At 41.5% G+C, this 26,318-nt stretch overlaps 4 protein-coding genes across 5 annotated transcripts in view; 2 read left to right on the top strand and 2 right to left on the bottom strand.

Annotated features, from left to right (window-relative positions):
• Positions 1–7,113, top strand: part of LOC105284399 — a 47,622-nt gene extending 40,509 nt beyond the window's left edge. The window contains exon 3 of the mRNA XM_011347862.3: positions 5,314–7,113. Coding sequence (XP_011346164.1) covers positions 5,314–5,455 — 142 coding nt within the window. The 3' untranslated portion in view covers positions 5,456–7,113. The remainder of the gene's footprint in view (positions 1–5,313) is intronic.
• The window catches only part of LOC105284398 (single-minded homolog 1), a 44,906-nt gene extending 25,620 nt beyond the window's left edge, over positions 1–19,286 (bottom strand). Inside the window, exon 1 of one of the 2 annotated variants that reach the window (XM_011347859.3) lies at positions 17,251–19,286. Coding sequence is in view for 1 of the 2 variants with exons in the window: in XM_011347858.2 (XP_011346160.1) it covers positions 10,982–10,988 (7 nt within the window). In the remaining variant the exon portion in view is untranslated. Of the gene's footprint in view, positions 1–10,981; positions 13,366–17,250 lie in introns of those variants that run through there. The other variant, XM_011347858.2, reaches the window with a different exon arrangement.
• A 2,462-nt stretch (positions 19,287–21,748) lies between these two features.
• Positions 21,749–24,276, top strand: LOC105284401 (CWF19-like protein 1). Its single transcript, XM_026968051.1, has 3 exons — positions 21,749–22,701; positions 22,907–23,561; positions 23,889–24,276. Exons 1-3 carry the CDS (start codon positions 22,088–22,090, stop codon positions 24,186–24,188), a joined length of 1,569 nt encoding a protein of 522 aa, XP_026823852.1. The 5' UTR covers positions 21,749–22,087; the 3' UTR covers positions 24,189–24,276.
• On the bottom strand, positions 24,265–26,170 carry LOC105284400 (probable methylthioribulose-1-phosphate dehydratase). Its single transcript, XM_011347863.3, has 5 exons — positions 25,878–26,170; positions 25,500–25,594; positions 25,134–25,402; positions 24,849–25,050; positions 24,265–24,530 (listed from the first exon to the last, which is right to left on the bottom strand). Exons 1-5 carry the CDS (start codon positions 25,908–25,910, stop codon positions 24,401–24,403), a joined length of 729 nt encoding a protein of 242 aa, XP_011346165.1. The 5' UTR covers positions 25,911–26,170; the 3' UTR covers positions 24,265–24,400.
• Positions 26,171–26,318: the final 148 nt, after the last annotated feature.

Here is a 26,318-nt window from a genome sequence, read left to right as displayed (position 1 = left end):
CTTGAGCTTGATTTAGCTTGAACTTGCAACAGAACCTTTAATAATGAAATTGCAATTTCTATAAACCCTACCAAGATTTCTTTGTTGTTTTTTTTTATATTAATGTTATATGTTACCAAGCAAAGAACGCGACAAATTTCGGCATTTTATTATAAATGCGTATTTCGTTCCTCTTCTTCTTTCGCGGCTATTTTAGAAACGATTTTTCTTGCTTAGAACCTGCTTCGGTTGAATCGTCAGAGAGAGAGTTATTGTTAACACTATGAAGCGATAAAGCCGCTTTTTTACTGCTCGCATAAGGAAAAGTTTCGTGGGTGCTACGGGAGAAAACCTCGATTCCTACAGGTCTACAGGTAAATGCCGACCTACAGTAACTTCGTGCGTTAAAATGCATAGACACGTACGCTGTCATGTCGCACAATCGTTGAATGGATTTTCGGCATAGCCCGGGCGAAGAGCATGATAAATTGCGCGCACTTTGCTATATCCTATGGTATCCCTTGTCTTTTCATCATATCCGGTGGGGGATGAAGGAACGAAAGATGTCTAATGGAAGGTAGGACGGCTGCAGTTGCCGATGCAGGAACGCCGAAAATATAGGTGAGTTTCTGTCTAAGCTGCACGAAGGTTGCAAGCTCGTGATTACCGATTGCATTCAGCTGGTCACGTACGTGAAGATCGGCAGTTCCTTTGAAAATGCATTACTAGATACAGTGCAGAACGAAATATTTCCATCCAGCAGTTTTAAGAAAAAAGAAGATTTATTGTACCACTCTCGATTTGCACTAAACACTGGCATTACTGTAAAATTTACTGTAAAATTTATGTACGACTATTTGGAAAAATTGATGGAAAACGTGCATCTTCCAACATCTCGGCGTATTATATCTCGTGCGTAATGTAGTGTATATTATTCTCTAAAATACGAAAAGAATGGAGAAATGGTATTTTTCGTCGATTTGCAGTTCACAGAAAGAGAAATCGTTTTCAGAAAGAGAAAGGAAGTCTCAAGTTTTCAATTAAAAGTTTAATTTATTACGTATAAGCTCTTAATGGATAGGCATAAGAGAATTGTGCGCAATTAATTGCTTTTAATTGTGAAATATCAGCTTTCGGAGACAGATATTTAATTTAAGCATTACATATTTTTTTTTAAATCTTCTTTAAGATTTTTCCTTAGAAGAAAATACCCGTGAATTTTTTCTATTGACGATATGTTCTATAGAAAATCGTCTCTTCCTTACAATATATCCACATCGCTTTGGCCTCGTTAACCTTATTTCGATTTCTGTCGACGTCGATGACATAAGATCAGCAGGACGGCAGTCCAAAATATTAGCATACTGCGTGCCCCGGCATACAGCGCGAAGTTTATGCCGAAAATACGCCGTGCCGTTAACCGTCGTGCTAAAAGAACAAACAATCGAATCACCAGATTTCATCCCCCGCCTGCCCCCGTCGCTCCAATCGACCAACGAGGTATCCAATTTGTCGTTGCTTGTATGACGATATGGAACGCTCGCATCGATTTTAAGGGATGCAAGGACAGCATCTGCCGAATTTGGCATTGTCGCCCGCATCCCTACGAATTTTTGAGAACCCCATTATCCGCATAAATTAATTAATTCAGGAGATGAATAATGAGATGTGATTTCAGGCACGGTATTGCACGCATCAAGCTTAAGAAAAAAATTATTACCAAACGCTAGATTAAACATTAACAAATTCTTGTAATAGTAGTAGTTTTCATGACGATGCATTATACTTTCAATACACAGAAAGCGAGTTCCACATTCTCCCATTAGTTTTAAGTGGATTTTACTTCAATGGGATTTTAATCTCAGATTTAACTACCGCGACACTTGACGTTGAATATTAAAGAAGAGGGTTGCCATCATCGATTAAATTTTCGCGTCGAAAAATCAACACCGGAATTTATTCTGGAAACGCGCGATCCGAGGATCAATGTGCAATAGGAGTGCAATGAAGAGAATTTCTCATGGTTCCTCAATGTGGTACCTCAATCGAGGACATTCCTTAATTACGAGCATTCATCACTCACTTTCTCACAGACACTATCCCGGATGTATATTAGATAACCATTCGCGACATACACGCAGATAATTCTATCGTTCGTATCGCGCGACGCATTCCTTAGACAGATAATTCCGTCTGCACTCGCGTGTACTCGCACGTGGAAGTGCCGGGACCCCGAGCGATACCTGGAACCGCGATCCATCTCGAGCGGGCCGCCGTGTTTTTCTTGTATTGTGCTGACGTATGATCCCAGGAGACGTGGTACACGGAGCAGACGTTGCTAGCCTTATTTACAGGGTGGATGCGCCGGCGAATGGATCGCACTGACGAATATTCTCGGACGATGTGGTTTACCTGCCGAACGAGAGCAAGCGATGTCGTTGTCACGTCATTGTTTTTCAAATATCAAGCTGCAGACTTTCCAAGTTTACTATTTTTATACCGGTCGGACTATTTAATTTAATTAATTCGGCCAGTGAATTATTGCAAGGACAGCTTTCGAGATTAGAGCAATTTCATTGCTCTTTTTTGCAAAAGATTGTGCAAAGCAGTTCTTATGATTTTTATTATATTGTAAAATAATTGTCGCTGTTGTAACCCTCGGAGTCCAAACTAAATCCACTTCTGGACTCCTTCTGTTGGAAAATAATCGTAACTTTAATAACTCGCTTACAACACGCTAATTACACCTTTATCTTTGTGTTGTCTCACTTTCTGTCTCTAGCTTCCTTCTTCCTTCTCTCGATTCGCTTCTATTTTTCACCCTTCTATCCTAGTCCTTCGCTATACTGTTATACTATTATATTACTACATTTTTTTTTCTGAAGATATTTTTTAAACCCGTTTTAGACTATATGCAATATATTGCGCAAGATTTTACGCAATTTTTAAAGCAAGAAATATTGCAGAATATCATACACAAATTGCAAACAAATTACATGTGTTTCGTAAATTGTGCAAGATGTTGAAAACGTACTCTATTCCTGAGCAAATTTTTGTCTGCTGGCATGCGCCATGGTTTGTACGTTTCGAGATCTGTTCTTTTTAGCTGAACTGTCTGCACTAATACAAGAAGTATATACATCTGTTCGTTTTAGCTGCCTGCACTAGTGCAGAAAGAACCTCGAAAAAGAACAAACTTTTATTACTTGTTTGTTTATGATTAGTGCAAGATTATAATAATCGCCTCGCTACTCGCCTCTGTATTATTCGTTTCGTTATACATGTTCCTATTAATAAGCACGCTATTCCTATATAACTGATACGTTCCTCCATGTTTTCAGTTTTTACATATTGCGTATACAAGTGCATACTGCGCGAATCTTGCGTCAAATAAAATGTACGGTATAAAACACAATACAGTTTAACGGCAAGCAAATTAATCTTGCAGCACAAAATTGCTGAAAAAATTGCGTCAGATCTAGCGCAATATATTGCATAGTCTAAAATGGGCTTTACATGTAAACGTCGGCCATTTTGCAGCATCAGATTAAGTCCGACCTCGAGGATTGGTAACGTCGCGATGGCGGTGTCTGCGCTTGCACGCGTTGCACTCCGAGATGCAGTAGACGGTACAATGTACCGGACTTCCCCCTTTTTCTCTCGCTCCGAGCGTGCACCCTGCTCGCTTACAATGTTGCTCGTGAACCGGCAAACATCGTCTCGTGAGCCGACGCGACGCAGCACGCGTGCAACCGGCAATTCTACACGCGCAACTCGAATTTCCAACCCGTCTTTCTTGCGCGCCTTCGTCTCGGGCGACAAAGCTGCTCTCACGCGAAACGTGCGAGCACACCGAAAGAAAATAAAGCGACTCGTTCGTTGGTGAACGCTCGGCAGAATCGACGACGCACGAATATACCGCAGCTGCGCTGGCTGAGTTAATTAGGTCTGCGGGACGTCACTAAGTAATCGAAGCGCGAAAGAGAACACTTTGCGATAATGTTGCAAAGATAACCGTGACAAATAGTTTCTCCTGCAAGAGAAAACTGCTGACGGTCTGGCGGTGCCTTTCTCTGGAATTCTCTGCGTTATTTGAGGGATGATGACGGAATCGCGGAATTATTAGGTCATCAACTAGTAATCTAGATGCCGATACAAATATTGGTAGCGATATTTTGGGGAATCTGTTTTTTGGTTTTTTATAAAGGGTGCCTGCCATAAAATTAATATACGACGATTAATAAACGACAAGTATGTGTTTAGCTTGATTCACTGCCATCTAAATTTGAAAATTTCTAATAATGTGAACTTGATTGAAATAGTGTAATTGGATTCAGAGTACTTGGTTCTGTTTAACTACTTTAAAAAAATAACGAATCGTCCTAGTGACTTAGTGGACTGATGACGTGCAACTAAGCGTACTCGTAACGTCGCATTTTGAAACAGGAGAAAGGGAGAGAGAGACAGAGAACGAGAGAGCGCCATGGCTGATAGGTCGCGTAGTTTATTGATCATGAATTCGAACCTGTGTTTAGACGCCAGCATCGCAACGCGTAACGCGAGAACTGTGCTCCATAATACGCCGAGGAGGCAACAGTCGGACCGTAAATCGTAAAGCGCGTCTCGCGCCGCGTTCAATTTTTAGCTAAACGTCATAACAGACGCATATCTTTCGTTGGCATTTCGAACTGCAATTTCAAAATCGCGAGCGTTCCCATAGATCTCTTAAAATCAAATTTGCTTGACAAGATGACTCGTGACGAATGACGTCACGAAACGATACAGCATCTTGGAATCTTGTAAAATCTTGTGCTTCGAAATGCATTTCTCGCCAATAAATTTTCAAACACGATCATCATGAAAGGTTAATCGTGCGTATCGCATTCTCCCTCTTCCGAGTCCTCGCAGATTACGCAGACGATCGCTGCCTACCGACGAAAGTTCCGAAAGAGCGACAATTAGCGTAACGACGAGAGATCTGCCTTCTCCCGGAGCCCGCGGGAAATCCTAACAACCCTACACTCGAGGGTGAAGCCTCGCGCTCGAATAGCGGACGGGGGTTGCGACGCGCTCGAGTAGCACGCGTGAACGCGTGACGAGCACATGCGTGTAAAGCTCTTGTCAAGCGGTACGATGTTTCCAATTTGTTTTATTACGGTGTCTGCGCGAAGGAGCGAAGCCCACGTTTTCTCTTCATGATTACCTCTACGTGTTTGAAACGCGCCCCGAAACATCGCCATAATTAATCCTGGAAGCAAATCAGATTTTGATTCGATAAAATAATTTCCAGAATAAAATGTTCAGATAATATTTTATTTTTCTTATTTTTATTAGATCGATGCGTGATGTAAGGGCAGAGAACAAGTGGTGGAACTTTCGGCGTATGACAAGAGCTGAATACATCTTAGGACAGCGGAACATGGTCGCGAGGTTGGCCGAGAGGGTGAGAACCATCCCTCCGCTGTCGCAAGGATAGGGCTGTGATAGAAGCGGCGTCCCCTCAATCTCGAATGGGCGAGGCCCTCGTCCTTTCATACGGACGAACAGCCCGCCCTTAAACAGCCCTAAACTAAGTCACTTTAGTCTTGACGTTAAGTGTGACTGATCGTCCAGGCGCGCTTTTAAAATGGCCACCCAGCAGCGTGCTGTGCTCGTCGCACCCCGATACAGCTCCGAGAAGAATAATAAATGCAACCGACTCGCAAGTATGGCTGCTTCCCCTCACATTTTTTTTTGGATCTTGGTGTTTTTTTTCCAAGGCGAAAAGTGAGTTTTCAATAAATTGTATTTATTCACGTTTACCTGAAATCTGTGTCGCTTTTATTGCATAGCTACTTTATGCGTACAAAATTGTTTAATATGTATGTAAACATCGTTGAATAAGGAAAAAGCACGAAATTTCCTAATTCAATACAAGATGACTCTTCCTTGTATAAAAATTTGCCAGATGAAGCGCGATTCTCAGAGTTAGACTCTCTCGCTCGTGCCTCAATCTGGATAACGTGGAAAGATAGCACGATTCATCAAGAATTCATCTTCGTTATTTTCACGACAACTTATTGAGATGATACGTTGTCAGGACAACTCACACTCGTGCATGTATAGGTAGGTATTGTATATATGGGCAGCTTTTGCGGCATATTATACTTTGTAAAGGACGAGCGTGTGACATCATTCGCGGCCGTGTACGTGCCCAAGTGGAAAACACGCCCGGCACCAATTATCCATTTTTGCACGGAATTATCGCCGGCGACCGAGATAAAGCTATCCGAGTGCGCGCCGTATACAAATCATTCGCGACGATTGCATGCAAATTAGTCGCGGATAAGTCGCGAATTCGTGAGTGCCGTCACGCCCGGGATTTCAACGCGACCTTGCCATTATCGAACGCCGCCATCGCTTCCAAAGTGCCGTGCGTCTATTTTCATCCGTATTCTAAAAATAATAAATTTGTTGTACGTGCGCGTGTAACGCGTTAAATAATTCCCAAGAATGGCCGGTCTCTCATAAAAAGAACAAAATTGCTTCCTATACTAATTAAAACACGTCGTAATTAACGTAATAATTATGCATATTGTTCAAAATAATTTGCGTATGTTGGAAGATTGCCGAATGGAACGGAATCAAGGATTCAGTTAAATAAAGTCGAGCTACACACACGCGTAGCATCTGCGAAAGGGTTACAAGCGCGGGAAGAAATCCTCCGGGAGGACAAAAGGAACGAACGCAGAAAACGTAAAAAAGTCGTTAATAATGCCCGTGACGTCAACGAATCACCGGGCACAAGTCGGGTCAGCTGGCCGAAAGCCAAGCTGTAAAATAATGGTGCGTTAGTCCCGGCCCTAATCGCCAGATCGACGTGCCTTAAATTACGGCCTAATAACGTCCGTAATAACGCGAACGCACAACCGCGTGCATCGCGCGCGTCGGCATTTCTTAGTCCCCTTTCGGGTTCCCCGATATTCGATACACCGCGTGGCTCTCATTGCAATTCCCAGATATATACGTGATCGTTTCCGGTTGTAATGTCCGCGTACCTACGGTGGATTATACCGTGTCGGTTCGCACTCCGTAAATCCGAGATCGGTAAATATTTCAATACCCTCTTCGTTCAATATTAGTAAATGCTTCTAGTTCAATATTTCAGTTCTGTTAATTAGAACTCCGTGCTAGTGGAATTTTCTTTGATTTAATAATATCCTGTACAAGTGATACTTTTTTTATATACATATTTAAAAAGTTATTTTTTAATTAAAATTATATATATATATTTGATATATCTTTCCTCTAAATAATTCTAATAATAGATAATCTTCATAAACCAGTTGCATAATAGTAGGCTTTCGTGTGTTTGAAAATTATTGCTCTTCCTCACTGGTGATGTGCTTGTCAAAGGAACGTCATCGCAATCCCTGACAGAGCCCTATGTACTTTATCGTCCTGTTTGCTAAATGCGTCTATTGCCAGACACCGAGCCGGCAACGACGACGACGACTTCCGACTAAAGTAATTTTCTGTTCGCGGAATCGGCGCGAATCCGCTCGCGGTTTCTTCCTCCGCTTTGTTCCGCGTCCACCATCGCTCCATCGCGCTGATGTATCACACGGGGCGAGAGGCCGAAAGCGTGGAGGTGATAATAAGCCGTAAAGACTGTGAGACGCATCGGGAATGCGTGAAGTATTTAGTCCCCTTGTACGCCCTGCGGGCCCCCATGAGCGATCCCAATCGCCGCCGCGGCCCGTCCATAATTCAGCGAAGTTATGGCGAAAGAAGATGTCACCCGCGCGCAAGATGCATTACCGAATGCTGTAATTGCTAAATTTAATCCTCGGCTAACTGACTCTGCGAGCCGCCGCACGTGAAATAATCCACGTGCGTACGTTTCATCACGCGCAAAAATAGTTTCATTCCGATATTCACTGCAAGTACTGAAAATTTATAATAATTTATAATAAATTTATTAATATGAACTATCGACTTTTAACATTTGCAGTGAATTTCGGAATGCAGCCTTAGTCGCCCTTCTCGTTATGCATTCACTCACGCCTTTTGTAATTATTTAAGAAATGGCAATTAATTAAATTCGACTGGTAAATATTTTTAATAACGAATATATGTTACAACCCATATTATTAAAAGCACTAAAAAAAACGGGTCGAATGTATGTTACAACCCGATATTATATTATAATCTTTATGGATGAAAGACGATATTTCACGTGACAAATTCGATGTCTGAGGATCCGCAAGCGGATTCCTCAAAGAGGTAAACGACACTTATATTTGCCGACACGTGTCGTTCATCGGATTGCAGCGAAAGCTCATCGAGCATTCAAATCTCCGGCATCGCGTGCAATCGTCGCGCTATCAGTCGCGCGCGAGCGTGACCGTTTCACGGGGAGGAACGGGGTTGCGCCCGCGTCGGCCCGAAAAAATACGACGGACAGGAGGGGTAAAGGGGAAAAGGGGAAAAGGGCGCGATGTTCATCGCGCGCTGGCGAAGTAAACGCGAAATAGAATTTATTGGCGTAGGCGAGGGAGTGCCGATGAGTTTTTGAAGTCGCCCGGGACTTCGTTGCCTTCGCCATTCGACTCGCCAGTAAACCACAACTCGTCTCGTGAACGTTGCAGAATGAAGCAGCGTGCAAGAGGATAACCGGCGAACAGGCCCGGTTTCAGGCCCTCAACAAGCCTGAGTAACTTGCGCGGGAACGGATTGCCGAGCAATCATCGCGCGATCGTATAGTAAAATGCGGCGCGAAATTGGGAAAAATTTAATAATTTACATAAATAATTAAGATTTGTTGTAATTGCAGGTTTTTTTACTTATTATTTTCATGCTGGATTTTATGACATTACGCATTTATATTTGAATTTTTCATGTATGCTGCACGTGTGAGAGGCCAGTTTATGCGCTGTAAATTTTGCTGTTCGTAATCGTACTCGTCTCACAGACACTCGTCGATGTGCAGTACCGCCCTGTCTGCGTACTGTGGCGATAGATATAGAGTACTTCTTTTTTCTTGCCTTCATACACGTACGCGCTCACACAGACGAATCGTCTTTTGCCATAGAGCCGTGCAGGGCTTATGGGTCGCGCGACGCGGAAATCGCTTAAGAGCATCAAATTGCACGCGTGGGAATCGGACGGTGCGACGGGCCGATTAGGGAGAAAAATGAGCGATTCTCTTTTAATTCAGATTACAAAGTTGCCAGGAGTAACGACCGTATCTTAATTCAGATCTCTTTCAATTATCCAGAATGGAAAACCAAACACAGAATAATCGCAGAAATAACAACATCCTCTTGTCGAGAGACGTAAATTAATAATATTTAAATTAATAATATAAATTAATAATAATATATTAATATTTCGTTGTAACAATTTACTTAATCTTGACATTTTTTTTAATTTGGGTCGATTACGTAAGAAAAGAAAAGATCGATTATGGAATCGATATTTTAAGCAACATTAAAGCTTCGCTTTCTAAACAAGCGTGCGAGCATGTTATACAAACTTTGCAAATGAGATCCCGAACTTGATTCGTTAATTAAACATTCAAACAAATTGTGTCACTGCCGGAAAAAAAACAAGGTATCGCTCGAGTCAAGGTTGATCCGTGTCTTTCCGAGGAGAGGCCTGAGGTGAACATGAACTGAGCGCAACCTTGGGCATCAGTACGGTAGCAAGAATATCTGTTTTGCTGACGGCGCATTGTAAACTGCAATCAAACTCGCGGATCCGACCAGGGGCATCGATGACTCGCGAAATTAAAGTATCACGACGTGCGAACTCGTGCTCGTGATTGTATTTCGGGAAGCGATGGCACAGCTCGTGTTTGTCACACATCGAGCACGTGCGTGATCATTTTCGTGCAATGTTATCGGAGGATCCCGACACTCCTGGACGAGGAATGGCTTTAGCTGACTTAAAAAATGATCACCATGTTGATACACTCGTCGGGAACTCGAAGGATGCTAAACCGACGAAATATAATTCTGTGAATTAAAATTAGAAACTTACATTCTAGCAAAAAAGTAAAGAGAGAGAGAAGTTAGGAGGAGGAGAAGCTGATGCCACGTTTCACGTATTAAAATCAATGATTTCTGGAATTTCTTCTTCTGCACGCGTATGCGTACGCATATCGAATGTATGTTAAGAGTCGTTCGTTTAGTTTTGCGGCAGTTTATTTTCTTGGTTTTCGTTAATTGCTTCACCAAAGTGGTGTTTGCGATTTACGTTTGCGATTATTTTCCTTCAAAGTGTCAATGAAACACACACGGCGATTGTGACAGCAGCGGAGTAATTTCTTCTGTCGCGAAGTGGAACGATGACGAAAGCGCGCGAAACGACCTGGCCGGAATTTGCAAGTCCCGCGTGGCAAAGTGCCATAAGCACCGGCCGGGGGTTGACTGCCGTGGCGACCCGCGATACTCTTTTTATTATTTTCGCCGAGAGTGCTCCCTCGACCGTCGTTGGGTTCTTTTATTTCGCGATTTCTCTCTCATTTCGCTGGACCGACCCGCCGACACACGGCCGAACACCGGAGCCGAGTCGCTCTCTGCCAATTTGGCGGGATTATTGGAAGTCGCCAGCCCGGGAAGAGCGACGAGAAGCGACACGATAGTTACGACTATTAACACTTTCGTCTGTGCAATACCGTGAATTTCTGATTTCCACGTTTTCTCGAAAGATTATTAATACATTGAGAAATATTATCACTAAATTAAGAAAGGTTTTCTTAAACAGTTTACATGAACTACTTTGATTTCAGATATCAAAAACCTTGAAAAAACGTTTCTCGCCAAGAAATATAAAACACATGCAATGTTAAAATTATTAAATAAAAAAACACTCAGGTGTCACTGTTGGATAAGACAGATCTGTCACAAGAAAAATTCATCATTGTCTATGTCTAGCTTTTGTCAAAATGGAACGTTCACGAGTGCTCCCCACACAAACGAACGTAAAGGCTGCAAAGGTGCTGCTGAGGTAGACTCACGTTTCATGACGTCGGGGATTGTGAATGTTTCACCTAGACCCGAAGCATCACACACGGTGCAACGTACTGTCCCTTATGGGCGCAAGCCTCTTCCGCGATCGGTCAGTCGAGATCATCGTTGACTGTCGCGGACGGACCAAGTGAAGCAGGACGGCAGCAGAACAACACAACTTAAGATCGTCTTAAGCAAAACTGAACCGTTGCTCTTGCCTCTTCGACATCCCGGCAACACGTATCCCCCCACCAACGGCTTCTTTTCAGTCACATGGGATTTACGCGTGCAGGGAGCAATAGCGGATTCTTTACATTCGGGGCGGTACACATTTAAAAGCCGAGCATCCGTGTTATCGCGATACGTATATTGTTGCCGCTAAACGTAGAACGAGGTAAACAAAAGGTAGGAAAAAATGGTGAACTGCTGACTTGCAGCTGATTTTTTGGTGTACAAAAGGCAACAGAATTATTTATTACTTAGAGAATTAATTTTACTTGAGTTAACTAAGGTGACACAACAATCTTCGTCGTTGTATCAAATGCAAAAATACATGCTTTGTGAATCGCCATTAGTTAACATTTGATTTAATCGTTTCATTGATAGTTTGTCCGTCAAGTTCTAAATTTCTCAATTTTGAGAATCGATATTCTGCGATACTTCTGAAGATTCTAATTAATAACTGAAAGAGAGAAGTAATCCCTTCAAGAACCAAAATTGCTCTTTATTTTAACACAGTCGGATTTACGAACGTAAACGTCAAGGTTGCGATTAATTTTGGGTAGAAGCGGCTGAATTTTAACAACTCTGAATTTTAAAATTGATTTCTAAATTTGATGGGACAATTTTCCTTATTACTTGCTAGAGTCAGCTGAGCGCAGCTAAGGTGACACAACAATCTTCGTCGTTGTATCAAATTCAAAAACATATGCTTTGTGAATCATCTTGTGAATCAGTTAACATCTGATTTAGTCGTTTCATAGTTTGCCTGTCAAGTTTCAAATTTCTCAAAAACTTCTCAAATTTTGCGAACCGGCGATATTCTGCGATACTTCTGCAGATTCTAGTTAATAATTGAAAGAGGGGAGTAATCTCTTCAGGAACCAAAATTGCTCTTCAGCTTAACAAATTCGAACTTGCGAATTTCGGACTTACGTAAACGTCAAGGTTGCAATCAATCTTGTAGAAGCTGAATTAACAACTCTGAATTTTAAAGTTGATTTCTAAATTTGATAAGAAAATTTTCCCCATCACCGCTTGCTAGAGTCAGCTAAGCGGAGCTAAGGTGACACAACAATCTTCGTCGTGCTTGAGATATCAGCGTCTGAGTCATTACACGAAATGCTGACTCGTTGACTTGGCGAGATTATCAAATCACAAATGCACTTCGCTCATCCGAGTAGTGTAGAGAAAGAGAGAGAGAGAGAGAGTCTTTAAATTGTTATTATATCCATGTGTCTCCTTCCTCATCATGTTTCACTAATCGTATCCTCAATAATATATCGTATATTATAACACAGATCAAAGTATCGCGAATAGTCAGCAATCAAAGGTCAAGTCATCGAGCACGAAGAAGATACGAAATAAGATGCAGCAACAGAATCTCGCACAAGTACCTTCAGAAATTGTTATCCTTTGTTACACATTTTGCGCACAATAACGCACACCTCTCGGGGATATATTCAAGCTCTCGCTCATTGATTTGCCCACTGCATCATTTATTTTTCAAATTTATCCACGATAAATCGACCTCGTTGCTCTCAGAGCTACCTCGGAAGTCCTGCGACCAGGATCAGAATTTCGGGACAGCGCTTCCTGATTTGTCGACGATTTGCGGTCGGTCCCAGCGGATCCACGAGATCGTAGATCACACCATTAGTATCGATCGGACGGCTACGATGTCCGGCGATAGTTTGTGTAGGAAGTATCGAGTTTCGTGTTTCTACACATGTTCGAACGCTTAAGCCGTCTTCACCTATCCGGTCGTCCCGTGCGAGAGCGTGTCCCAGCTGTGACTTGTGCGGCGTCTCTGATCCCGACCACCATCGGACAGTTACGGAAATCTGGCCGATGCATCTGGCACCAGGAGTCACGATTGAAATTGACGTGCCCGCATCGATCGACATCCGAGCAGCAATCGGACGGAATCATCATAACGGGCGACTTCGTGATGGAAATGCCGTCGCAGCAACACGTGAACGGGTGTAGGGAAGCGTCATGTGAAGAATACGTATTATCGCCCTCCATTGTTAGGACCGAAGTCTATGAGAGTGATCAAATGTTAAGTAAAAACGTTCATAATTTGATTGTGAAATATTTATTGATTTAATTAATGCATTGATCATTGCAGGTAAAATTCGTTGGCTTTTCTTCATTCTCTTTTCCAGATCTTTTCTTTCAATATTTATTAAAATTAATAAAATTAAAATGAATAAAATAAAAGTAATAAGATTAATAAGATGATATCCTTGGGCAAACGGTGTGCCATACTATACGTATAAAAATCATTCATAAATTATGATGAATTATGGTGCTATCAATTTTTAATCATATCATACTGCATCATTCATCATTCCAGACTGGACGAATTTTTCAATTATGTAATGGATTTCCGGTTGAAGAATATCTCCGCTAATAGCGCGCGCGCAAATATTAATCTGAGAGAATAAACTATTCTTGGTTTAAGGACCGCGTTCTCCGTTTAACCGTCCGCGCACAAATCGCCATCGATATATCGCACGCATCGAATCGCTCAACGCCATTAGCCCGAGACAATAAACAAGGGAGAACATAAACGTAAACCGGGACGGGGATTTTTACGCGTCGTCGAGATTTCCTGCCTTTCTCTATTTTCCGTACGCGAGAAACTCAATGCGCTATACATTGTGATTCCGTAGGACGCGTTTACGTCCGCGCGGCTTTCGTGAGCCGCGAGACAAAGCCGCTCTCTGTTCCGGCGTTACTCCACTCTATGTAACGCCCGTAGATTTTACGAGGCTGTAAAAGAAGACGCGTTAAACTATTCCTAGGACGGGGACGGGGACGGGGGGCGTGGGTGGAGGGATGGTGTCTCCAATTTTATTACGCCTAGGATTTCGTTTCGCTGATAAAAATTTTAATTGCCAGGCGCGAGTGATACGCGCGGATATATTATATAAATATATAAAACTTCGAACAGAGTTCGACTCTGGAGGGCTGATTACAGAAAAGAAAAAAGATCTAATTCTTTGAAAATCCTTTGAAAATGAATTATTTCTTCAAGCTGAATTTTCGGACTAAGGCAGAATCAGATGTGTAAGTTACGAGGTATGCGAGAGTCACTACACGCAAAAATGTGCGCATGTGTGCCGTTCCTCTGCGTGATACGCATTAATCAACTGTTAAATCCTGATTTCTATCACTGCCTATCGCGCCGTTTAAATTTATCGCGGCTTGTTGTACGGTTTGTTATGGTGCCATTAATCTCAAGTGTGCCTCAATAAATTTATCAATTTATAATATAATTTCTCCGGTTCTCCGGCGTCTACGATTGTCGATAATCGAAACGGTCGATAATCGCCGCACAGATGTCAATCTGAATGATTCTTTGCGCGATTCTTGCGCGCGAATTAAGGATTCTCTCCCAGCTAGGAGGGGTAAAATAATCGGCGCGTGTTCGTACGCGTAGTTTCGCCGTAGAAAAAACGTACCGTTACTCGCGAGCGTTTTGCATACGCACGCACATACGCGCCGGGAGTCACTTCGAATTACCTAAGAGCTGTTTACGCACGTGCCAGGATGTTGTAAGGCGCTCACTCGCGCGCGGTTCATTCAATTATTGCCACCGCCATTACGATCGTAGCTATTATTAGCCACCGCGACCGGACCATTCATGAATTACTATTATTATTGTACGCTGTACGCACGTCACGGTGAATGCCCGCCTCCGCCGACGGCGAATTCGCGGATTGCCCGATCAATCGGCCAATAAGTTGGTCCACATTACGCGACGCGGATCCTAAAATGATCGATGACACGTGATCTGAATCACGGGGCGGTTAGCCATCTTTCTGCTGGCCAGCCAACATTTCCGCGAAATGCCATCAGCATTATAGAGAGAATCAAAGTTTCTTTTTTGCATTTTTCAAATTCCGCGATAGCATCGCGCAAAATTATCATTTATTTCTATGATACAAGACCAACTGGTTCTCGAAGAGGGTGCACCCATCTCGCTCCGTTAATCGAAGGGATTTTGGGCATGACAGAAGTTTGGCCTCTCATCTTAAGCGCGACAGCGGTAATACGACGTTAAAAAAGAGGAAAGTTTGAAAATAAAGCTTCGGGGTGGCGGCTCCCTCCCTCGGATGATTTACGCCGCGGCGACAGCTGCGCCGGGGAAGACATAGGTCGCGATCACGTCTTCTCCTACGGCGGAAGGGTGCAGCCTACTATCAGGATCACGGACAAGGATCACGTTCGTCCGGGGCCGCTCCTCTCTACAAATCGCTTCAGGAAGCGACACGCCCCTTCGCGGCTGCCGCGACGCGTTACGTGCGTTCCTATTTACTTTACAGTCGCGTTTTCTTCTGCTTCCTTTTCACCCTCGTCGGCGGAATGAGAATCTGGCGGCGACTCGAAAATAGTCTGATCCGTTTCACACGCGCGCCCGCGCCCGCGTCCACGAACGGATAAATCACGCTTTTCAACCCCTTTCGCCTCGACGGCGCTTTTAAACGCGATTGAGGTGGCTGAGGTTACGTGCATTTCCGATGCATGGATATTTTAATGACGCGGAAGATTTACGGCGAGCTTTGAGGGAGAAACGTGATCTTGAGGATGCCTTTCTCAAGACAAATATTTAAATCGAGATTTGATGACGATGGATTATACAGGGAGTGCCCCGGAGACGAACTTTAGGGGAAAGTTATCTAGATATGGATTTTTTGTACAAGAGATATTAATGACGAAGATGATTAACATTTGTAGAAAGAACAATATTGAAAAAGAAGCTGAAGAAATAAACATTTAGTAAACCTTCTTTAATATTAACGTAATTCTATTTTTCTCAAAACTAGGTGTTTTCGCACAAAGAAAACTATTTTATATTAACTCTCATATTTCTCATATTGTGTATTAAAAATGGTAGAATGTTGCCTTCCAACAATTTCTTAGCATCGAAATTATAACAATGTAGTTTCCTGTTACAGCAACTATGAGATGCTCTGAAGAGAAAACTCAACCTTGGGAAAGTGTCGGCGGAAGGGTAGAATTTTATACGCTATGCGTCGCGTGAAAGATCATGCGGGTGTCGTAACACAATATCGAGATAAATCCGATGAAGCTCGGCGGACAATTTACCTGCATATGCGTAATCGAATTACACCTGCGACAAAATAACATTAATTTATATTCCTAATAAAATTTCGTTGGAAGCGAGGAGTTCAATTTTAGAATGCACAGAAATATATGAAACTTTTTCTCCTTCAGAAACACATTATCAGCTTTTTATTAAACGCTCAATTCAGACATAATTTGTTCGTTATAAACGCTGATAGTGTGAGATAATTTCGTATGCGATAATATATTGCATTACGTAATCACAAATCAATTATAGAAAATCATAAAATAAAAGATCGTTTATTCGTTATGAGTGCTGATAATGTGAGGTAATTTAATCCGTCAATATGCATTACATAATTATAAATCAATCGTAAAGAATCATAAAATAAAGCTCTCGTTAACGCGATTACTATTTTAGATTAACCAGTTGTTCAAACTCTTCTGCGCATCTATTCGCTTTCTCACGCTATTCGTTTACAGATGCATGTCATAATTCAATTCAAAATGCAGAGATGTCAATAATGATCACGGACGATCCATGCGAAACATCGAACATATCGAAGATATCGAGATATCGAAGCAAGATATATCGGTACATGCGGGTTAACATGAGTGCCTCCGATTACGTTTTGAATATATGCGATAAAGCGGATGAAGAACACGCATTAAATTCAACGGCAATATTTTCATTTTAATGTTAATGTAAGCGTACAAGTTTAATCTTAATATAGGCATAATTAAGTAATTTATACTTGTCAAAATTAAAAATTTGTCTTTTATGAAATATTTTAAAGTTTACGTTATTTTCTAACGTTACTACTTCTCGTTTCACTTTAAACAATATGTTAAAATAATCCAAGGAGGAGGTACTCCGATATTTCTTGCTTCAATAACGTCGAACGTCTAATGCAGAATTCTTGCGCTCTCGTTCGTTTGCGGAATCGATTGTTTTACGAACCTTTGGTGAGGGCGGGCCCCTCATCGGAGTTTGCAGTGGGGCGTGAGGGTGGAACCAATTAGTCTCCCTCGGCAGGAAAGTGATTTCGGCACGGTCGACTTCCCTGGAGACGCGCACTTTTATCAAGCCGACGGTGCTTGACACATTTCCAGCGACGCCTCGAATTTCCTCGCCATTTCCGGCTCGATCGTCGCCCTCCTCTCACTCGTATCCCTCCGCGAATTTCAAGCCCATCGACACTGCCGATTCGTTGTCCGCCCGGTAAAATCCACCGCAAGAATTCATCTTATTATTTTTGCCCGCTTCGAAATTCCATTCTGGAGCGACACTTAAATTACGTCAACTGCGCCCTCGTTAACACCTCCTAGTTGTCCATTCCACATTCAAGTGCTCCTATTAGAGCGAATTTAATTCCGCGTCATTTCATATTCGCGCAAAAAATACTGCGATCAAATTTAACGTTAATTTGATATCCGCGCCGCGATATTCGATTCACTTGTATAACGAAGCAGTTTCGTTATCAGCGATAACACAATCAAATCATTTATATCTCAACTGAGTTTGCTTCTCAGGATTTTATCTTGTAACAGTCTTTTACTGTACATTCTCACCGAGTTTCATTTATAAAACAGCTCTATCGAGATTATCGTAAATTATATTACTATATTACGTTATTATTATTAAGCTGTGTGTGTTTATATTTTGTATTATGATTTAAAACATTTTTTAACTTTAATAATGATGGTTTTTTTATGTCCCTTTTGATAAATTACTTCTTTGCAATCAAAAGAACACTCAAGTGCGCTACGTGAATATGTTGATTGTCAATTTGCATTGGTTTTTAAGTCAACGTTTTTATTAATTATTAATTAATTTATTGATTAACTTGACGTAATCACTTTTCTTGAGTTTATTACACCGTCGTTCTACCATCAGAATTCAACCGCGTTCTCCTGCAATCCGGTACAATTAAACAAATTGCATATTACGCGTCATTCCATTTAATGATTGATGTTAATTAATTTACTATAATTATTGTACTGTATAATTGTAGATATTTATAGACGGTGGGTTAACTAATTTATTATAATTCCCGTCACGTACAATATTTCGGCAAATGAGTAAAAAAGTTTCATTTTTTGAAGTGACATTTAAATGACGCCGAAATGACTCGATCGTATTTCGAAGCACTTTTATTCGCGATGAAGCTGATATAACATTAGCCATGCTTCTGAAAATACATGACTAATCGTTCGAAGTTCACTTCTCGCGTTCTCCAAGAGTTTAATGAACTATACACAGTTCATTTTAGTAAATGAGCACACGTCAACGTCTTTTTAATCGTGTTCAGATGCACTGTATCTTCAATCTCGAATAAAATCAGGAAACGTTTTCAAATCACCTTTTAGAACAAGGTGACTGATATTCCGCAGTCTCTCTGTTCTATTTCAGGAGATTTATAATTACGCGAATCATGAGCAACTTGATCTTCCCCAGATTCTTTAATCGGAAACAGAATTTTCCGAATTTTCTTTCGGATATCTTGCCTCGCCTTTTTTCTTAGAATATACGATTCGTCATATATTTTGCGATCAAACGCGAAAACCATCGCATTTCTCTTCTCAATCATGCATTATTCCAACTAATCGCAGATCAGCCACCCCTTACGCGACTCGCTGCCGTTCTCTATACATGTCGAAGACAAGACTCTTCTTGACGATGACTTTGACTTGACAGTGACACTCTCTACCCCGCGAATGCAACGGCACCTTTCTTTTCCACCCCGATACGCGTCCCGATACACCACCCCGGCGACGAGCGCTGCTGGATACTCCGGATACGCCGGATAGTGACGTTTCTTCACCTGCTGGCCTGCCGGGTGATCCTTTGCGCGCGTGATCCTCGCGCAGTCAGTTCATCAGGCTGCGTCGTCGCACGTGTGGGGCACCATGAAAGAGCGCGGCTGCCCGCGCGTATTTGACCGTACAGCTGGATGCACCGTGCAGACCGGACTCTCCGCCCTGCTTGGACCAACACAGCCACCAGGCCGTCGATCTACCGCCCGCGCCGCCGCTGCCCTCCTCGCACCTTCGCGCATCGCCCTTCCTCCCATCGCCATCCTTGTTGCTCAGTCTCTTTCTCTCTCCCTACGTATATACATATATCTCCTGTCTCTCTCGCTGTCATTTCTCTTGCGCCACAACTGGGACTTAATGTAATACACTCGTATACAGAAATGTGCGCGCTACTCGACATCCATCATCGACAATATTCTTTTCATTGACAAAGAAGCGTGCCCCTACGTCTACATGTCTTCACGTTCAGTCATCGCTCTCCGTGTGTTTTCCGTAATTTGCTATTTGCTTCTTAAGGGAATCTCTATCTCGAAGTGGAGTAAAACTCTCCCCCTCTCTCTCTTTCTCTTTTTCTCTCGTTCCTTCGCACCCTCAATACTCGCGTCTCGCTCCCTCTTCTTCCTCGTCCTCTTCTGCGTCCGTGATCAAGATGCAGATGTGAAGGTGGCAATGTAAGCCGCACACACAGCTATAATTTTCGCTTATGTACCTCGTCGGAGCGTACCTATATATCGAGATAACGCCTCTCGCTCCCGATTGGCGCAACGTCCGACTCCTCGACCACGCCCACTCGCATCCTATGTAGACATCCCCCTCCCCCACATTTCGCGGGAGCGTAGGAACTCTCATCGAGTTTCACTCTGTCCCCGTTGCCTTCCGCGTCCTCCTCTCTCGCGCGAAGTATCTTCTCCATTTCGTGCTTGTTTTTAACGCTCTTGCGCACATCGCGATGCACAGGGGATGATGCTTTTCGTTCTCCACGTTGGGAATCCAACGATGAGCGCGCATTCTGCAGATTTTCGTTATTTCTCTCTTCATCCTAGTAAAATCAAATTTCAAGACTGCAAGAGGATAGAGAGAATCGAAAATTCGATATAATATTAAATCGATATAGAACTCAAATTTAGAAAATAGAACGTTTCTGTAAATTTATATTTCCAATTTAATGTAAATCATGTTTTTGCGTGTTTCTTAACAAACTTATATCATTGCTGAATCATATTAATTTTTAAAATTCTTGTCACTTTATTACTAAATAAAAGCTTCTTATTCGCTGTTATTTTATTTAAAATAAAATTTGTCGTAAAATTATTTTTTTCTTTGAAAATGAAACTTTTTCTTCATTCTACGTTGAATTGTATTAAGATAAAAGGTTGCTCTATTGTTGAGAGAATCACATTAAAAGGAAATAAATTTGCATCTGCCTACCATTAAATCATACTATTACTATTGATTTTTTAGATTAAATCTTTAAAGCAATAGAAGCTCGTAGCGAACTCTTTGCAAACTAATAAATAAGAATTCGCAAACCGACGTTCATAGAATGGCAACCAATCATTCAAATTCTAACTCTTGCAGAGTAGATGGCTTAATTGTTAAATTACTTGTTTTCCTTCAAGATTTCTGTTTTTTAATATTATATCCATTTTCGATTTTTTTTTTCTTCATTTTTTGAACTTTGGCTTTGTCTTCATCTAAAAATAAAGCTATAAGAGCCAATTCATCGTCACTGGATGATCCATCGACGATTGCTATAATCATCCATCAGTTGATGGCCAGACCTTCGGCAATCGACGATTGTCAAAGCAGTCTGAACATGTGCATTTCATTTGTCGTACCGGTGCCGGTACATACATGTCGTTACCGATACGTGACGGTCCATTCTCTCATATTAGTGTCAATAGTGTCAATCGATCTTAATTACTCTTGACCAGTTTGTAATAATAAAATTATTTTTCTACTTAATATTATTGTTACAATAAAATAATAATATATTATTGTAATCATAAAATTAAAAAAATAATATATTGTAAAAAATGCAAAAAAATAATATATTATTCTAATAATAAAACTAAAATATATAATAATAAAACAGGTTTTCTGCAATCCATGTCAGACTTATGGGTTCTCATTTATTAGTTCCCAAAAAGTCCGCTACGAGCCCCTTCTATCTTCCATAGAAAGAGTGAGGTAGTTTGGCGCATGAGTTTGCTCCCAGCGCCCTTTCCCTTTTTCTTAAATAAAAAAATTAGGTAGTAGTACGATTCAATATTGAATCAGCCATTATATTTTTCTATCTGATCTATTCCAACATAAGTATCTCTTAGCCAATCACATAACTGTATTAGTATCTAAAAGATATATTTATCACTATCTTGATATAAAAACATACTATGTGTATGTGAATATCGCCCTAAGGGCGATAATTTGTTCTAATAATGAGATACTTGAAGTTTATCGTTTAGATATTAATACAACTATCTGATTGGCTAACAAATATCTTAAGATCATATGTAAGATAATTTTCAATAAGAACGGACTATGAACACCAGCCTAAGTTTTCATAATTTGTCACCTCTGTCGGTAATGTCAATCACGACAATTTTTAGTTTCATCCAACTGATGGCGCTCCTGTCGAAATTCGATTCTGAAATCACTATAAAAACAAACTCAACATAACCTGTTACTCTGCGTGAAAGAATTTTATATTAAAGAATTTAAAAGTGTCTCAGGAAGACAAGGAAATATTATTATTAATCAAGTAGTGTTACCATTGCAGCGATATATATATTATTACATAATTATCAAGAAATTGTTGGTTGCATCTCGAGCTCCGATGCGCAGTAAATAATGAGAAGAAGAACCGTGTTTATATTACTAAAAAAAATCAATTGGCTTACAATTTTAATTTTAATTCTATTTTAATTAATAAACCGAGTTTCTTCTTGTATGACGGGAGCACTTCCAGTTCGTCGTTAAGTATGACCGATAAACAGAAAGTCCTTATTTGCGGGGACGTGGAGGGACACTTCAAGTTCCTGTTCTCCAAGGTAGACACCATCAACAGGAAGAGCGGTCCGTTCGACTTCTTGCTGTGCGTCGGCAATTTCTTCGGCGCGGACAACTCCGAGTTAGAGCTGTACAAGTCCTGCGAGAAGGCCATCCCCGTGCCGACGTACGTCATTGGCCCTAACAGGGAATCGGACCTCCAGCACTACTCTGACGGCGACGGATACGAGATATGCCAGAACCTTACCTATCTTGGGAAACGCGGTCTCTACACCGCCAGCTCGGGCCTCAAAATAGCGTACCTGAGTGGGACTGAGAAGACGTCGACCAGCAATGAAGCCATACATTTCAGCGAGCTCGACGTCATCGCGATCAAGAACAGCTGCCTGAAGGGCCAACCGAGTTTTCGCGGCGTGGATATCCTGATGACATCCCCGTGGCCTGACAGTATCACCAATCTTGACGGCAACAAGCCAGATTGCAAGTACAAGGGCTCCAAGTTGATCTCCTGGCTTGCTACTCACATCAAGCCTAGGTATCATGTATCCGCCCTAGAAGGGATTTACTACGAGCGTCCGCCCTATAGGTTTGTTTAATTATCATTCAATATTTATAATCGTCACTAACACACCTGCAATATTCTTTTTTATCTTAGAAGAAAATATTCTTTTATTTTATTTTAATTTTATTGTTTTATTTCTTTTATCGTAAAATATTCTTTCACCACTAGTTTTGAAGCTCTAAAAATAAGTTTGTAAAGGCTGCTTCACGAATTAAGAATCTATTTCCAGGAATCAGAGTCAAAGCGACGGAGACATGGAAATAGCCACCAGGTTCATAGCCCTGGCGCCAGTGGCGAACGCTCACAAGAAGAAATGGCTGTACGCGCTGAATCTGACTCCCGTCGACAGAAGCAGACTGTCGGACTTGGTCTTGAAGACAACGGATGAGACTCTAAGTCCGTACCCCAAGTCTATGCTCTCCGACGACCCAGCGCAGAAGAAACAGACTCAACAAACACAATTCTTCTACGACATGGAATCGAGAGACACGGTGAAAAGGCCGCGGCATCAGCACGACGGTGGCAATAAGAAATCGAAAATGGAGTTCGATCAGTCGAAGTGCTGGTTCTGCTTGTCGAGTCCAGTGGTGTCCAAGCACCTGGTCATCTCCGTGGGCACCGAAATTTACCTGGCGCTAGCGAAGGGCGGTCTGGTGGAGGATCATCTTCTGATTCTGCCTATCACGCATCATCAGAGTCTGTCGATTCTGCCGAAGGAAGTGAAGGAAGAAATGGATCTCTACAAGCAGGCTGTGGCTAAATATTACGAGGCCACCGACAGGGTGCCCGTGTTCTTCGAGAGGAACTTCAAGACGTCTCATTGTCAGCTGCAAGCGGTACCCGTTCACAAGAACCAGGCACCCGTGTTGAAGGAGATGTTCGAGGTATTTTCTCATTGAAGTATCAAGAGACACGGTAGTGTCTCGCGCCAAGTATACGCGCAGTGAGACCGCACCGTGACTCTTTTACGCGAAGCGATGCTTTCGCAGACACTCAGATTATTAGATCTCAATAACTGCTGAACGGATCAAGTTCAGAGTAGGCTCAATGGATAGCTTGGGGTCGAATTATGTAATAAAATTAAACTTAACGCCGTAAGCGGCAGTTATAATTAATTAATATTCCATTTTTCTTAATTAATTATTAATTATTTTATTAAATTCTTATATTATATGTTCCAATATGTAATATATGCAAATGCTCGTCCGCAGGAATTGGCCGAGTGTAACAACTTCAAGATGCTGGAGCTGCCGCAACACACGGACTTACAGCAAATCGCGAGACCCGGCGCTTTATACTTTTACGCGGAACTACCGAACGGACAACTGTTGTATTACCGAATCAAGAAGGACTTTCCCCTGCAATTCGGTCGAGAAGTATTAGCGTCCGATAGGATACTGGATATCAACGACAGATCCGATTGGAAGGACTGTCACATGAGTCAGGAAGAGGAGACCGAATTAGCGAAGAAAATTAGGAGACAATTCGCGCAGTTTGACATAGACAGTTGAAAATTCACGGTGCGATATTTCCTAAGCGTACGTACCTACGTGAATTGTACATACCTATGTGAAATATTATAAATTACAATCTCGCAATTTATTTGGATTTTTGTATATGGGACGTTCCATACATTTTATTTATGTCCTATTTTTATCCTACGGTATATAATAAAAAATGTACAATTTTGGCATGGCACGAGGAAATATGAATTTTGTAAAAATTATTCGCTCTCGCTCATCTTCGAGCTATTCTGATACTCCAGTTCATACTCTCTCGGAGTTAATATCGGATCTATTCCGAACTGTTTCATCTGAACTCCAATATCGAGTAGGTAATCGTAACATTCCGTCCTGCAAATAAAGAAAGATATGCTTTAGCAATTAGATATTATAAGAAGACTACTAAAGTATAAGAAAGCTATTAAAAATAACTCGTGGATTTAATTGCAAGCATCTTCTTCTATACATATAAAATCCCTATTCTGTCTGTCGTTGAATTGATCGGGTACTTCCCGACATACTAGAAACACCAAACTTCGTATGGTGATAGGGGTTCACCCCCAGGTAATGGGAAAATTCTTGAAATCTCTAATTTCAACAATGATAACGCCTGGCGTAGACAGGCGTTTCCCTAGTTATGGTAATAATACGTAAATGAAAGTGACACACATCGCCTTTGCCTGCTGCCAAGATTTGCCCCACACGTAGATCCCGTGTCTGCGTACGAGTACCGCTTGAGTCGCGGGATACTGCAGGAGAGCTTGCTGCAGGGAATCCGTCAGGTCTTCCTCGAAGGGAGTGTTTTCTATGATCGGTATCACTAGGTCCTCATCGTAACGATACGATCTGTTCTTCTCGTTATTCCATATACCTGAATTATTTTTGAAAAATTGTGGTTCACGTCATTTCCAATAAATAAAATACTGATGCTACTGAAAATTGACACAATGATACCTTTAATCATTTCAAGATGCGTGAGCGTGACCTTCTTTTCAGGCCACAGTAACGTTGCCATAACGGCGGCTTTCGAATGCGTGTGAATCACGGCACCTGCCATTCTGTTGATATAGGCGCACATGAACAGCGGAAGGCACTGCGACTTCTTCAGGTTCCTTTCTGGTGCGGGTAGCTCCAGGTCGTTGCCAAAGGCGTCCAGCACGAAAAGATCGTCAGGCATCATGCGCTCCTTCTGTACCCCAGAAGGTGCTATGTAGATCTTGTCTCTGCAAAGATTTGAATAAGTTATATTTTTAATATATCTTCAATATTTTTACAAAAGCGTCTGCAGACTGTGGAAAGGGTAAAACTGCGGGTACTGACTCATGTTTTATTGATATACCACCACCTGTACCAGTTACCCATCCAAGGTGGTAAAACTGCCTGCACAGCTCCGGAATAAGATTCCTCGGGTGCTCCTGCAAGTGTAAAATAGATCTCGTTAAAATAATTCTACAAGCTCACATACTTTATAATTATTCTGTGAAAGTAATTATAGTATCGTTCAATATGCATATAATAAGTGGAAGCATTCTGTTATTGTCAACGAAACGCACAATCAAATATATCTAATTATATATAATCAATTAAATTATTATATCGATTATATCGATTAAATTTAAAACGTTAAATTAAATATATTAACAAAAATAGTAGATATATATTTATAGCAACGTATACACATGCACATATATTATTTACCCTATCATATCTAGCATCATAAGCGCCTGCCATTCTCGTCCAAGTAATGGAAGCACGGCATACGAAGCACTATCAAACACGTCGCTTAATAAAATGAAATTATGAAACGTTGTGCCCTTGTAGATAGATAACACCACTGTTGATAACAAGAAATAAACTCGCGTTCATTGGCTTGGACGTACGCTTCGAGAAATACATGTAAAATCTATGAATTTTATAAAAATCGATAATAGCAGCGATATATTACATCTTTTCTTCAATGAAGCTAATTTGATCTTTAAACTGAAGTTATGATGTTGCAAAATTATACGCTACGCAATTATTTTCGTTCCAAAGTATCTACATCATACATGCTTCATGGTAAAGAGTTGTGTGTGTGTGTGTGTCTGTGTTTACTGAAGTATCGTTCTTCGTAGCTGCACTATCTGCACCTAAAATGAA

The sequence above is a fragment of the Ooceraea biroi genome, chromosome 3 (genome assembly GCF_003672135.1).
Source record: "Ooceraea biroi isolate clonal line C1 chromosome 3, Obir_v5.4, whole genome shotgun sequence".
In the NCBI taxonomy this organism is placed as follows: Eukaryota; Metazoa; Arthropoda; class Insecta; order Hymenoptera; family Formicidae; genus Ooceraea; species Ooceraea biroi.
Note: the sequence above shows the minus strand (reverse complement) of the source record. Positions and strands in the feature narration are given on the sequence as shown.